General features: G+C 47.8%; 1 protein-coding gene across 3 annotated transcripts in view; it reads left to right on the forward strand.

The window, feature by feature from the left end:
- TLE2 (TLE family member 2, transcriptional corepressor) overlaps positions 1–15,332 on the forward strand; it is a 68,699-nt gene extending 53,367 nt beyond the window's left edge. For all 3 annotated transcript variants that reach the window (XM_087922662.1, XM_087922664.1, XM_087922663.1), the window contains exons 14-20: positions 503–579; positions 2,616–2,865; positions 5,793–6,040; positions 6,950–7,097; positions 9,259–9,409; positions 12,220–12,296; positions 13,919–15,332. In XM_087922662.1, the coding sequence (XP_087778788.1) occupies positions 503–579; positions 2,616–2,865; positions 5,793–6,040; positions 6,950–7,097; positions 9,259–9,409; positions 12,220–12,296; positions 13,919–14,026 (1,059 nt within the window). In that variant the 3' untranslated portion in view covers positions 14,027–15,332. The remainder of the gene's footprint in view (positions 1–502; positions 580–2,615; positions 2,866–5,792; positions 6,041–6,949; positions 7,098–9,258; positions 9,410–12,219; positions 12,297–13,918) is intronic.
- Positions 15,333–15,532: the final 200 nt, after the last annotated feature.

Below are 15,532 nucleotides of genomic sequence, written 5' to 3' on the forward strand. Positions count from 1 at the left end.
GTGTTTGGAAAGCTGTGTGTGTGTGAGGTGCGCACGCACACGTGCAAAGTGCACAATCATTGAATCAGTAGGGAAACTCGTAGAATCCCATCCATTAGTCCACCCATCTTAAAGTGGCCAAGTTTGAGAAAACACTGTGATAAGTCATCCAACCGAGGCCTTTGCTCCTTCTTTTAGGGAAGACACAAGGCCCTAGTCCTCATGGTTTTGAGAGTATTAATCCATTTCATTGATGCCTCTCTCTGTCTTTCTACTTTGGTGAGCATTCGAGTTGGCCGAGGGGAACGAATTAAAAAAAGAACAGGGGACGTTGTATTGCGGTGGGTTGGTTCTTTGTCAATATATATACAATTTTGTATTATTTTGTTTTCCGTACTTCGCCCGTACTAGTCATTTCTACAACATCAAAGCTGTGCGTTCAACTGGAACACTTCCAGAGCTAAAACAGATTTTCATCACGAGTCCCAGCTGACCCCTGATTCCTTTTCCTTGGTTTTCACAGGTGGCTTTTGAATCTCACCCACATTTGCGGGGATCGCCCCCCTCAGCCTCCCTCCCGGCTATTTCCGGCAGCAAGCCGTAAGTCGGAGGTTTCCTGGTTGGAAGAAAAAAATATATATAATGTGATTTTTTTTTTTCTCAGGAGATTGCAAGCCTGGGCAGGATTCTATTTACCATATTTTTTGGAGTATAAGACACTCTGAAGTATAAGACGCACCTAGCTTTTGGAGAGGAAAACAGGGGAGAAAAAACTGCCTCTGCCTGCCAGCCATTTTCCTCCTTGCCAGCAAATAGCAAAAAGGCCGCTTTAGCTTCAGCATAGCCTGATCAGCACAAGCAGCTGATTGTCGGTTGGATCAGTCTCCCGATGATGACGACCAGCTGTTTCAGGCTTCAGGCATTGCCATTGCCTATTGCTGCCTCCGCGTGCCCCATTTTCGTGCTCCGCATCCCATTTTTGGCCTCCGTATGCCTCATTTTCAGCCCGTTCTGGGCAGCAGGGGGATCGGAGCGGGCGGAAAACGGGGCACGTGGAGGCAGGAAATGGAGCGTGCGGAGGCCAAAAAATGGGATGCGGAGGCGGCAATAGGCAATGGCAATGCCTGCAGCCTGAAACAGCTAATCGTGGGGAGGCCAAACCAACCGACAATCAGCTGCTTGTGCTAAATCAGACTGTATTGAAGCTGAAACCGGCTGTTTGCTGTTTGCTGCAAGGCAAATGACTGGGAGGAAGACGCTGGAGGGTGGGGGCCAGTCGGTGGGCAGGGCTTCAGCAATATTCGGTGTGTTAAGATGCACAGACATTTTCCACCGGTGGTGGGAGTCAAAAAATTTCACTACCGGTTCTGTGGGCGTGGCTTGGTGGACATGGCAGGGGAAGGATACTGTAAAATCTCCATTCCCTCCCTACCCCACTAACCTGCTTTCCAGCTCTGTTCTCCTGTGCAGGGCAACCAAAGGAGACCCAGCCAATCAGCTGGGACTCGGGAGGCGGAGAATAGATGGGGGCGGGGCCAGTCAGAGGTGGGATTTGCCAGTTCTCTGAACTACTCAAAATTTCCACTACCGGTTCTCCAGAACTGGTCAGGACTTGCTGAATATCACCTCTGGGTTCAACAATTTAGCAACCATGTATAGGAAGTCCTCAACTTACAACAGTTTATTTAGTGACTGTTTGAAGTAAACAGTGGCGCTGAGAAAAAGTGCCCGATGACCGTTTTTCACACTTACGACCGTTGCAGCATCCCCAGGGTCACATGATCAAAATTCAGACGCTTGGCTCATAGTTATGATGGTTGCCGTGTCCTGAGGCCAATCAGCTGGGACTCAATGGGAGGCGGAGAATAGATGGGGGCGGGGCCAGTCAGAGGTGGGATTGGCCGGTTCTCTTAACTTCTCCAAATTTCCGCTACCGGTTCTCCAGAACTGGTCAGAACCTGCTGAATATACTCACCTCTGGTTTCCCACCCACTTTTGGGGGTGGAAAAAGTGTGCCTTACACTGAAAAATACAGTATTTCTTTCTGTGCTTATTTCCATCTTGTCCACATGTGACTCTCGATCTAGAAGAGTTACCGCCAATAAAAACAGAAAAGATTAAAGACATTCAAAGATTAAAACAATAACGTTGATTAACAATTGGAGATTTAGAATAGCCATCTCCAAAGCCTTTGGATCAGGCAGCCTTTTATCAGTAAAACCAGAAACACAAGCTCAGGTAGTTCTTGGTTTGTAACAGTTCATTTAGCGACCGTTCAAAGTTACAACGGCACTGAAAAAATGTGTGATTTATGACCAGATTTCAAACTTAAGAACCTTTGCAGCATCCCCATGGTGACGTGATCAAAATTCAGGCGCTTAGCAACTGACTCATACTTATGACAGTTGCAGCGTCTCGGAGTCCTGCGATCCCCTTTTGCGACCTTCTGACAAGGGGAAAGCCAGATTCACTTCACCACTCACTTAACAACTGCCATGATTTCTTTAACAACCGTGGCAGGAAAGGTCGTCAAATGGGGCAGCTGTCTCACTTAGCGACATACACCTTGGGCTCAATTGGTGATTGTCTGTGCGAGGACTAGCTTGTAATAGCAGTTAATTCTCTGGTCCTAACAGGGCCTATTCCTTCCACGTAAGCGCTGACGGGCAGATGCAGCCGGTGCCCTTCCCTCCCGACGCCCTGATCGGCTCCGGCATCCCACGCCACGCCCGCCAGCTCCACACGCTCTCCCACGGCGAGGTGGTCTGTGCCGTCACCATCAGCAATTCCACCCAGCACGTCTACACGGGGGGCAAAGGCTGCGTCAAGGTCTGGGATGTGGCGCAGCCGGGCACCAAGACCCCCGTGGCCCAGCTGGACTGCCTGGTACGTGCAAGGAAGACTCTTTCTACCGTGTTCCCCAAATCAGCCACTTTTGTTATCATTTGTAACATTATTTTGCACGTCAGGGGCAGCCTAAGGGTTGAAGATCTGGTGTTTTTTCCCTTTTCACCGGCCATAATTTTGTTCTCTCTGCATTTGAGAAATTCTTTTTAAACCCCCTTCCTGAAAACCAACAACAAGAAGGAAGCTTCAGCCATCCATCCAAATCCTGGGCGATTGTGTGGTGGGATTCAAATAATTTAACAACCGGTTCTCTGCTGTAATGTCTGGCTGGGTAAGCATGGCTGGATTAACCACTTATTTAGTTACTTACTTCTCTCCCCTCCCTCCCTCCCTTCCTCCCTCCCTCCCTCCCTCCCTCCCTCCCTCCCTCCCTTCCTTCCTTCCTTCCTTCCTTCCTTCCTTCCCTCCCTCCTCCTCCTTTCCATCTCCTTCCTTCCTTCCTTCCCTCCTTCTCCTCCTTTCCAACTCCTTCTTTCCTTCCTTCCTTCCTTTCTTCCTTCCTTCCTTCCTTCCTTCCCTCCTCCTCCTTTCCATCTCCTTCCTTCCTTCCTTCCTTCCCTCCTCCTCCTTTCCATCTCCTTCCTTCCTTCCTTCCCTCCTTCTCCTCCTCCTTTCCATCTCCTTCTTTCCTTCCTTCCTTCTTTCCTTCCTTCCTTCCTTCCTTCCCTCCTCCTCCTTTCCATCTCCTTCTTTCCTTCCTTCCTTCCTTCCTTCCTTCCTTCCTTCCTTCCTTCTTTCCTTCCTTCCTTCCTTCCTTCCTTCCCTTCCTTCCTTCCTTCCTTCCTCCTCCTCCTCCTTTCCATCTCCTTCCTTCCTTCCTTCCCTCCATCTCCTTCCTTCCTTCCTTCCTTCCTTCCTTCCTTCCTTCCTTCCTTCCTTCCTTCCTTCCTTCCTTCCTTCCTTCCTCCCTCCCTCCCTCCCTCCCTCCCTCCCTCCCTCCCTCTCCTCCTTTCCATCTCCTTCCTTCCTTCCCTCCTTCTCCTCCTTTCCACCTCCTTCTTTCCTTCCTTCATTCTTTGGCCTGTTTTTCGGCCATTTCCGGGCTGTTTTCCAGGCCATTTTTGGGACTGTTCCTGGGTGTTCTTCGGGCCATTTGGGACTGTTTTGCGGGCCATTTTCTGGGGTGTTTTTGGCCCAGGAAATGGCCCCAAAATGGCCCGAAAATGCCCAAATAAAAAAAGCTCGGAAAATGGCCGAAAACTGGACAGGCTGGGGCCAGCCAGTGGTGGGATTATCTGGTTCAAACTGGGCAGAATTTTAACAAGTGGTTCGCCCGAACTGGTCTGAAACTGACTGAATCCCACCTCTGGATGTAACCTAGATTTAAGGAGAAATTCCAGACAGTGAGAACAATTAGTCTGTGAAACAACTTGCCACCAGAAGTTATGGGTGGTCCAATACTGGAGGCCTCTAAGAAGAGATTGGAGAGCTATTTCTCCAGAATGCCATAGCAACGTTTTTCAACCTTGACAGCTTGAAGATGTGTGGACTTCAATTCCCAGAATTCCCCAGCCAACATAGAATTCTGGGAGTTGAAATCCATCTTCAAGCCGCCAAGGTGGAGAAACACTGGTATAAGTTATCTTGCTCGAGCTGGGGGTTGGACTAGAAGACCTCCAAGGTCCCTTGCGACTTGGCTATTCTGTAAAATTAGCTTCCTCCAGTGCTTTCACTTCAAAAGAAAGCTTGCCCAAGTTTCTAGTCCTTAGCAGTGTCAAGATATTTAGAGCCAGGGGTGAGATTCAGCCGGTTTGGACCGATTCGGGTGATCCGGACGTTAATGTTATGTCTGGTTTGGCGAACCGGTAAGTCCCAACAACCAGCTGGCCCTGCCTCAGCGCACCCCTCCCAGGAATCTCCGTGTTTTGGATGCGAGTTAAGTGCAGGGCCTGCGTGGAGACTCAGGGAGAGGGAAAAACGGGCCTCCCGGAAGATTCTGGAACTCCGAAAACAGCCCATTTCTGGCCTCCAGAGGGCCTCTGGAGCTCGGGGGCAGCCATTTTTGCCCTCCCGGAAGCTCCAGGAAACCTTCCGGAGCCTGGGGAGAGCAAAAAACCGGCTTCCCAGAAGTTCTGGAAGTCTGCAAAACGGGCCCATTTCCGGCCTCCAGTCCAGGGGCGGCCATCTTGGGCCTCCCGGAGGCTCGAGGAGAGCCTTCATAGCCCAGGGAGAGTGAAAATGGCTCCCCGCTCACCAAGGTGCAGGAGGCCAACCAGGCCGCTTTCACCCCGGCCATGCCCACCCAGCAACTGGCAGAGAACCAGTTGCTGAAATGTTTGAATCCCAGCCCTGTTTCGAAACCGCCTGATTTGAGAGATGCCAGGGGTTAGGGGGGTAGGAAGCCAAGTTGCGGGGTTTGTAGAACGATTACATGTGGTAATAACATATATATTGCAAGTTCCCCCTGAGAAAATGAAGAACAGAAGGGGTTCCATCTTTGTTCGAGATGTGACCTTTTTACAATGATTACTGGTTATATATAACAAATATGTACTGATTTGTGACTTGTTATGTTCTAAATGACAAGTTTGTATTTTTTGGCATAATGATATGAGAAGGTGACGCTAAGTCATTCTGACCTGAATGGAACTGGTTAATGATCCATTGCGCTCAGAAGGACCATAACAGGAAGATGCCATGAGAACAAGGGTAGTTTCCAAAGATAAGGAAACAGGTGTTATGCTATGGGTGTGGCATAGGGAGATAGGTAGTTGGATAGGTTGTGAACCCAGGAAAGGGGCAGAGACTGTATATTTGAACCTGTATATAAACCCCAGCCCTCCTGAGGAAAATGTCTTTTGCCATGAGCAGAAATCCCGTTTGCCAGCTCTTCCTTATTGTTCACATGTCTCCAGCTGTATTTTGTGATTATTCTCACAATAACTTTCTGCCTTTCTCCCTCCCAGAACCGAGACAACTACATCCGATCCTGCAAGCTTCTTCCTGACAGCCGCAGCCTCATCGTTGGGGGCGAGGCCAGCACCTTGTCCATCTGGGACCTGGCGGCCCCCACGCCCCGGATCAAGGCCGAGCTGACCTCCTCCGCCCCGGCATGCTACGCCCTGGCCATCAGCCCTGACGCCAAAGTCTGCTTCTCCTGCTGTAGCGACGGTAACATCGTGGTCTGGGATCTGCAGAACCAAACCATGGTTAGGTGAGACCCATGATATCTAGTTTGGTGTTTGCCAAGATTGTTTTAGACATTCAGCGGCGGGACTCTAGTTGTGAACGCTGAGAAGGGAATGCGGGCAACCTTACCAGTAGTCCTTGACTTACGACCATTCGTTTACTGGCCGTCTAAAGTTACAATGACACTGAAAAAAAGTGACTTGCCAGTTTTCACATAAGTAACCATTGCAGCATCTCTGTGGTCACGTGATCAAAATTCGGGCACTTGGCAACTGGCTTGTAGTTATGACGGTTGCAGTGTCGGTGGGTGTCACATGATCCCCATTTGTGACCTTCCCAGCTGGCTTCCGACAAGGAAAGTCAAGGGAGGATGCCAGATTTGCTTAACGACCGCATGAATCACTTCACAACGATTCACTTAACAACTGAGGCACGAAAGGTCGTAAAATGGGGCAAAATTCAATTAATAAATGTTTCTCTTTTCCACAAAATGTTGGGCTCCATTGTGGTCGTAAGTCGAGGACTACTGGCATTATTCTCAGTTTTATTCTTCTGCTGACATTTATTCAAACCATACACTGTTTAAACCTGGTTTGTTCAGAAAACTACACTGGCTAAGCTTCTCCCAGCCCCAAAGCAAATACAGGTACTTCTCAACTTATATAACAGAGGCTGGAATTTCTGCCTTAAGTCACGATGGTTATAAATCGAGGGCAACCATGGGAGCCACCTGATCTATAAACTAACTTATTTATGAGAGTATTATCATCTTCTTTTAATAATCCCATGATCCCTTGGTGGAGTATGGTGCTGAGTGTTTACTGGCCGGATGCTCTTCCTGTCACCAGGGTGGAGCTTAGTACAGATATATGAGATTATTGTGATTTAATAAAAATAAATAAGGAGTTCTTGCTGGTTTCTGCCTCCCTTGCAGACAGTTCCAGGGTCACACAGATGGGGCCAGTTGCATTGATATCTCCAATTATGGCACTAAACTTTGGACCGGCGGTTTGGACAACACCGTCCGGTGCTGGGACCTCCGTGAAGGCCGGCAGCTGCAGCAACACGACTTCAACTCCCAGGTCAGCTGGGGAAGGGGGTGGAGTCTTTTGATGGACGGCCTTTAAGTGGGTGGGCTCTCCGGTAGCAACCAATCAGCCCTGGGAAGGGGCAGGATCTTGGCGCACCGATATCGGACGAGCCGGTGATCCTCATTTAGCGATCACAATGGGACCGGCAACTCCATCACTAAGTGGAAAAATCACATGACTTCAATGGATTTAACTCTCTCACCTCCCGTTTGGTGGTGATACAAATCATTGCAGTCTTTAACCAGGATATTATGTGACACACCCACATTCAAATTGCAATTTTTTTGCTTCCGCATTCTTCATGCATTGTGTTGATTAGCAGCCTGTTGTGATGCTTGCAAATGGCGATCACATGACTTCGGGATGCTGTGATGGGTGCAATTGCACAGACTGATTGCAAAGCTGTTTGATTTACACCATTGCAACTTCAAACGGTTGTTGAAGCAGTCAGTCAGTAAGGGAGGTGTTGTGGTTCGCCGGCAGCCTGTGCAGACGACAGCGGAATCAGACAATGGGGAAGAACAGGGTCCAGTCTGGGAGTCTGTGGAGGACTCGGATGAGGGTCCTGCATCCGATGCAGCAATGGGGCTAGGACCATCTGGGAGTGGGGTGCTGACTCCGGAGCCCCTGGAGTCTGGCAGCAGCGAGGAAGAGGAACAAGGGGAGCCTGTTCCCAGTGCGTGTGTGCACAGAGCTGCTAGAAGGCAAAAGCAGCGGAGACAAAAGGGGCGACTCGGGAATAAGGCTGGGAGGTGATTGCCCCTCCCCTAAGGGATAAAGGAAGTGCAAAGGTAGGAAAACCTTTGCAGGAAGCAACGTTGTTCGCTCTGATCGGTTTGGATTCTGAAAGCTCCATGGTGAATTTGTTCTCTGTTTGGTTTTGGAAAGACTAATTGGGACTTTAGACATTGGCAGTGCTTCAAGTCAGATAAGGTGCATTCTTATCAGACGTCCCTGGGGCTAATTATAACTGGTTAAGACTTGTTCCGGGCTGTGAATGACGATAATTCACAGCCATTGAACTAAAATAAAAGGGTTTTGGATTTTTTAGGTGTTTGTTGGTGTCTCAGGAAGCCGTGGTCAGAACAGGAGGACTGCTATAATTGTAGGTAGTCCTCATTTAAGGAGAGTAATTGGGACTGGGAATTCTGTTGTTAAGTGAGGCAATTGTATGTTGAAAAATCATGTGACTGTGCTGGTCATCGATGACCATTCTGACAGTCCTAGTGGCCATCGTTAAACAACGACCACGGGGGTCATTAATTGAGGACTTCATATTTAAACTTTCAACTTCCTACCAGCTTCCCCAGTGATCAAGGGCTGGCTTCATGTAACCCATCAGTCACTCCCTTCTCCAAAATAAGCCAACTTCATTTAGCATGTTGTAAGAGTGTAACCACTCGACTATGAATGAACCTAGTTTATGTAAATGAACCCTTTGCCTGCTGTTAACTTTGCAATCATGAGGACTAGAATCTTTGGCTGTGAATTTTGCTTCGTGTGTTTCAAATGCATCAGCCTGGCCCTCAAACCTTTTAAAGCTTTAATTTTTAACTATCCCCATCTTTCTTTCTTTCTTTCTTTCTTTCTTTCTTTCTTTCTTTCTTTCTTTCTTTCTTTCTTTCTTTCTTTCTTTCCTTCCTTCCTTCCTTCCTTCCTTCCTTCCTTCCTTCCTTCCTTTCTTCCTCCCTTTCATTTTCTTTCTTTTTTCACTTCCTTCCTTTCTCTTTCTCTCTCCTTCCTTCCTCCCTCCCTCTATTCCTTCCTTCAACTTTTCCTTCCTTCCTTCCTTCCTTCCTTCCTTCCTTCCTTCCTTCCTTCCTTCCTTCCTTCCTTCCTTCCTCTCCCTTCCCTTCCCTTCCCTTCCCTTCCCTTCCCACCTTCCTTCCTTTTTTCCCTTTTCCTTCTTCCTTCCTTCCATTCTTTTTCTTCCTTCCTTTCCTTCTTTCTATTCTTTTTCCTTCCTTCCCTTTCCTTCCTTTTTTCCCTTTCCTTCCTTCCTTCCTTCCTTCCTTCCTTCCTTCCTTCCTTCCTTCCTTCCTTCCTTCCTTCCTTCCTTCCTTCCTTCCTTCCTTCCTTCCTTCCCCCCTCCCTCCCATTCTTCCTTCCTTCCTCCCTCCCTTCTCACCCATCTCCCTCCGTTTCTCTCCAGATCTTCTCCCTGGGCTACTGCCCCACGGGAGAGTGGCTGGCCGTGGGGATGGAGAGCAGCAACGTGGAAATCCTCCACGTGACGAAATCGGAGAAGTACCAGCTGCACCTTCACGAGAGCTGCGTCCTCTCCCTGAAGTTCGCTTCCTGTGGTAGGTTGCATGGGTAAGGAAGACGAGGCTGCTGGCGGAGCTCCAGGCATCCTTCCTGATCCCGTCTGTCGTCACCCTGGTTGCCTTCGCACCAGCCGCTTCGCCAAGTCACAGTCGCACAGCACAGTAAAATGCAGGAAAGGAAAACACAATAAACCAAAAAAAAAAAAAATGATTCGAAGAAGGTGATTTCGAAGAAGAGATTGGACAGCCATCTGTCTGGAATGCTGTAGGCTTTCCTGCTTGTGTGTGTGTGGGGGGTTGGTCTAGAAGACCTCCAAGGTCCCTTCCAACTCGGTTATTCTATATTCTATTCTGTATAAACTGTGGGCTTTTCAGTGTTGGTGTGGGTGCGCAGTTTAGTGGCACGAAGCAACACACCGGATACATTCATGACTTGATGCATTGGACAATTTCTCCCCCGGGGTTAATTGAACTACCACCATATGTTGTCTGAACGTGACCCTCATGTTGAGAAAGAAAGATTGGCTGTATATGAGGATAACAAATATCCACTGGGGAGCTCCTGAGTTATAGGCAAACGACTCCAATAGATTAGCTGTGGGTTGCAAAGACAATAAAAGAAGTTACAATATATAGGCAGTCCTCGACTTACAACAGTTCATTTAGTGACCGTTCCAAGTTAGAACGGCATTGAAAAAAAAGGGACTTACGACCATTTTTCACACTTATGGCCATTGCAGCATCCCCGTGGTCATACGACTTACATTCGGATGCTTGGCAACTGACTCATATTTATGACCTGTGATGACCATTGGCACAAAAGCAATAAAGTCACAAAAATACATAAAGCCCCTTTAATTCTTTTAACTTGGCTCCCCATGTCCGGTTATCATTGGCTGGGGAAAAAAACTCTCCCAAGAACAGTTTTTAAAGGGAAGAAATTTAGTCCGAACCAAAAATACTTATAAATTATAAATAAAAACCAACACAAACCATGCTGAAGCAATTAACGAGACAGGGCAGGATAAGGGATTGAAGTCGTCAAAAGATAGCGAAATACACACACTTGGGAGGACGCAAGAACTCAGATAAGACGTGACAAACCAAGATAATTCACGCTTTGCTTCCAGCAACTTTGCCATGTGCAGTTTGCCCTTTTAAATAGTCCTCACAGCTGCAGCCCATGAAGGGGATCAGGGCCCTTTCCTCCCCTGTTAAACCATGCAACTCATGTTGCTCCCTTCTCCATTCCTCCCTGCGTGCCCTAGGATGAAGAGGGGGTGAGCCTGGGTCTTCCTCTGAATGCCCAGCCTGACTGTGCCCTTCCCCAGTTTCCTCCACAGCCACTGGAGCCAAACTCCCACTCTCTGTCAGCTGTTCCGTCTCTCCCTCAGAATCGGATTCCAACAGGGGCATGACATGACCGTTGCAGCATCCCCGGGTCATATGATCCCACTTTTATGATGTTCGGATGAACAAAATTAATGGGAAATCCAGATTCACTTAACAAATGTGCCAAGAAAAGTCGTAACATGTGGCAAAATTCACTTAACAAATTTCTCACTTAGCAACGTAAATTCTGGGCTTGATTGTGGTCGCCAGTTGAGGATTACCTATAGTTGACATCAATAGTTGTTGTTTTTTTTAAAGTGCTATACAAGTCGTCCTCGACTTACGACCACAATTGGGACAGAATTTCCATGGCTAAGCAAAGATAGCTGTTTAAAGGAGTGGCACCTGAGTTGACAACCTTTTTTTTCCCCACTGCCATTTTTAAGTGAATAATGTGGTCGTTAAGCAGGTCTGACTTCTCCCTTTGATTTTGCTTGTCGGAAGCCGATTGGGAAGGTCACAAATGGGAAACCACATGACCCCAGGACGTTGCAACTGTCATAAAATACATGTCAGTTGACAAACGACTGAGTGACTGTGGGAGGCTGCAATGGTTGTAAATGGGATTTTATGTGGTTTGTAAGTCACTTTTTTCAGCAGCCTTGTTGTCAATGCTGAAGTGAACTTGCCTGGGGCCATTTTGGGTTGCCACAATGCAAAGATGGGATAAGGAGGGGGGAACAGTGGTGGTATTCTGCTGGTTTGGCCCGGTTTGGCCGAACCGGTAGCGCCAATGATGATCTGTGAGCAAACTGGTTTGCTCCGACGATCAGCTGCTGGGCCCACAAATCAGCTGGTCCTCTTAAAACCCGCCCCAACCCTATACTAACCTTTATTTCCTGCTTTTCAACCTCAGCTGCTTTGCGCCAATTGCCGCGCCTCAGCTGTTTTACACACAGGGCTTCAGCAGAAGGCGAGTTGCAAACGCTGTGTGCACGCACACAAAGCACACGCTCACACCGAACCAGTAGGAAACCTGTTTGAAACTCACCACTGGGGAAGTAAAGTAAGATGGGGTTATTTCTGTAGCCAAAATAGTTTCCTGTGGGAACCAAGGTCACTCCAACAGGTGGCTAGAGAGAGGAGGAGTCTGGTTACCAGGCGACCAGCCAGTACCTTGATTGGCCAGTGAGACTGATTGACTGGAGAAAGGGGAACTTTCCCTGTGTAATCAGGTAAAAACGGTGGCGAACTTTCAGTCAGTTTGTGCCAAATACGAGATCTCCAAGAAATCCGTTCTCTGAGGAATAGGCCTGCCTTGGAGTTCTGCTTTCTACGGGCGTTACTACTTGGAACTTGGGCACGGGTAACTTTAAGCGGTCGCTAAATGAATGGTTGTAAATCGAGGACCCTTAAAGGGCTCCCGGGGGAGCTCTCCTCCCTTTTCCATTTGTAAAGATCGCAGGCACAGACTGAATCAACCCCTTCTTCGTGTTTTTCTTCTCTCGCTGCAGGCAAATGGTTTATCAGCACTGGCAAAGATAATCTGCTTAATGCGTGGCGGGCTCCCTACGGGGCCAGCATCTTTCAGGTAATGGAGACGAAAGGTTGCACGGCTGTTGGCGGGGATCTCCATCCTTGGCCACTTTAAAACTTCAACTCCCAGAATTCCCAATCCAGCTTAAAGTCACCAAGTCCTCCAAGGCTTAAAAGTTACCAAGGTTGGAGACCCCCTGGGCTGGACGCTTTCACTCTCTGCAGAAAATACAAAATGATTTGTGGGATTTCTGGATGGAAAGGAGAACCGTACGATTCAGCCAGGCGGGGTTTTAAAGAGGACCCAGGTTGCCGTTTTGGCTCGCTTCTTAGAGCTACCACATAAGACGGGGTTTCTCCTTCGGCCCTTAATATTCAGGCATTGTTTTAGACGCTTGCTCTTGGCTTACCTGTGGATATGCTCTCGGTTTAATTTAATTCATTAAGTTTTTAAATTTTATTATTTGCATCCCAGCTTTTTATTATTTTTATAAATAACTCAAGGTGAGTAACAATACTGGTATATCTACTCCTCCTCCCTCCTCTTATTTTCCTCACAATAACAACCCTGTGAGGTGAGTTGGGCTGAGAGAGAGAGAGAGAGAATGACCCAAAATCACCCGGCCGGTTTTCATGCCTAAGGTGGGACTAGAACTCACGGTCTCCTGGTGATTGGCCCAAAATCACCCAACCGGCTTTCATGCCTAAGGTGGGACTAGAACTCACCGTCTCCTGGGGATTGGCCCAAAGTCACCCAGCCGGCTTTCATGCAGGACCGTCTCTTGCCACCCATGTACCTGATCCATCAGAGAAGGAAGGCAGGGAATGTCGCAGTCCCATCTGAGGCAGACACACCAGGTGGGACCCAGAAGAAGGGCCTTCTCCGTGGTGGCTCCCTCCCTCTGGAACATCCCCTCCCCCCAGAGATTAGACTGCCCGCCCCACTTTGATTCTCTTCCGGAAGGCGTTGAAGACCTGGGGAACCCAGAGCGGGATGGTGCCCATTAAATGGCTTGTGTAATCTGCTGCGGGGGTGGGGGTGTGTGATTTTATTATATGAATTATTTAATTTTATGAGTTTTTATCATTTCAAATTGTGGTTTTATTATGTTGTAAGCTGCCTTGAGTTGCCACGGCGAATAGACGGCAGTACAAATCAGATCAAATCAATCCATCCATCAATAAAATAGAACTCACCCTCTCCTGCTGATTGGGGAAAGTCACCTGGCCAGAGTTTGTGCGTAACGCGCAAGACTAGAATTCCCCATTTCCTAGTGATCGGCTCAAAGTCACCTAGCTGGTTTTCATGCCTAATTTGGGGACTAGAACTCACTGTCTGCTAGTGGTGGCCCAGAGTCACCCAGATAGCTTTCATACTGACGACGGGACTAGAACTCACCTTCTCCTGGTGATCGGTTTCTTCCCTATTGAAGAGTTTGGTCTCTAGTGATTAAGGTACCAGAAGCTGGGAGGTAGTGAGTTCTAGTTCTGCCTGGGCCCTGAAAGTCAGCGGGGTGGCTTTGGGCCAGTCACTAGGAGAAGGTGAGTTCTAGGTAGCCGAAAGGAGGCCACCAATAATTGGCATAGGCCTTCTTGTGAAAATCTGGCAAATTTCCCAGTGAACGTCATCAGAATCCGTCCATTTCTCCCTTTCAATTTCCCTGCTTTTCTTTGCAGTCCAAAGAATCTTCCTCAGTCCTGAGCTGTGACATCTCGGCTAACGACAAGTTTATCGTGACTGGATCGGGAGACAAGAAAGCCACCGTTTACGAACTGGTTTACTGAGCTACGTTCCTCACTTTGGACGGCTAGGAGGTCCCAACGCTGGGAAAAATGGATTCATTCCCTCATCACTGGCTTCGGAAACGGCCATTTGCGCTTCCAACCCTCCTTGGTGGACATGAGGACTAGAAACTTGAGAGCTGAGAGTCTCAGGAAGATTATTTTTCTCCCCTCAAGAAGCAGCGGGGGTGGGGGGTTTCTATCAGATCCCCGATGGAACCAAATCTTTTCACGATTCCCCCCCTCAGAAGGGGCTAGAAGATCATTCTCAACGTTGTGATTGACAAGCTGAGTGGCCAATCTGCATCAGGCTCATCAGAGCCCCGCCCACATCCCGGCCACCTGAATGCTGCAATCCATATTTTCATTTTTGGGCGCAAGTAAAAAAAAAGGGGCTGCATTTACGCCTCGCAGGTAGATCTACAGGTTGTCCCTGACATTATGACCGGTTGCTTAGTGGCTATTCGAAGTTATGACGGACCCTGGAACTTATCACCTGATTTCAAAGTTGCAACTACAACTTGTTCACCCCTTGTGGTCAATATGTGACCAATAACTAGTTTTGACCTGGCTCTTATTTAACGGGTAACGGACAACAGATAATCAGAATTGGAAGGGACCTTGTAGGTCATCTAGTCCTACCGTTTACTGCACCCCGTGATCACATGGTCATGATTTATTTTTGCTGGAAAGTGGTTTTTACTTTCCATTTCTGCCAATAAAACCACCCTATTGTCTCCATTCCAGTTGTAAGTTGAGGACTAACTGTAGTTAGCCCATTTTTTTGAAAATGAGCCAGACCGGACAGTTGTTTCAGTCACTCTGCAGCTTCCTCTCTTTTTCTTGGAGGACTGAGCGGACCAGTCTAGGCCATTACTTTTTGATTGTCTCCTTTGGGTGACCCAAGTTAATTTGATTTATAATTCCCTTGATTTAAAGTTAAACCTGTCTGCTGCTTTTCCAAACACCCACCGGATTAGCAGGACCATGTGAGAATCACCACCACTGACCTGGTTAAGCACATGACGAGAAGCCAGCCCACATTCATGTTGGCCACTGATTCTCACAAATCCTGGTCAGCAAGACCTGTAGCCCAGGTGATGATGGTAGTTGCTTTTCGGCAACGTGAAAACCACAGATGCATGCCTGATATTCCTTTTGCACTTTTGAACATAGTGTACAAAAATTTGTTGGCTCGATGTGTTTATGGGAAGAACTTTCCAAACGTTATGTGCATAGAGGAGAAAATAAACATAAAAATACATAATAATTGTAAAGGTATTTAAAAAAGAAACTTTTATGAACGATGTATTAAGAGTAGTATTACTTATTCTTGGCAACTTGAAGATGTGTGGACTTCAACTCCCAAAATTCTGGCAATTGAAATCCACTAATGCTGGTCAGGGGAATTCTGGGAGTTGAAACTCGTTAATCCTGGTTGGGGAATTCTGGCAGTTGAAGTCCATTAATTCTGGCCAAGGGAATTCTGGGAGTTGAAGTCCATTAATT

The sequence above is a fragment of the Pseudonaja textilis genome, chromosome 1 (assembly GCF_049901715.1).
Source record: "Pseudonaja textilis isolate UNSWEBS1 chromosome 1, rPseTex1.2, whole genome shotgun sequence".
NCBI classification, from domain to species: domain Eukaryota; kingdom Metazoa; phylum Chordata; class Lepidosauria; order Squamata; family Elapidae; genus Pseudonaja; species Pseudonaja textilis.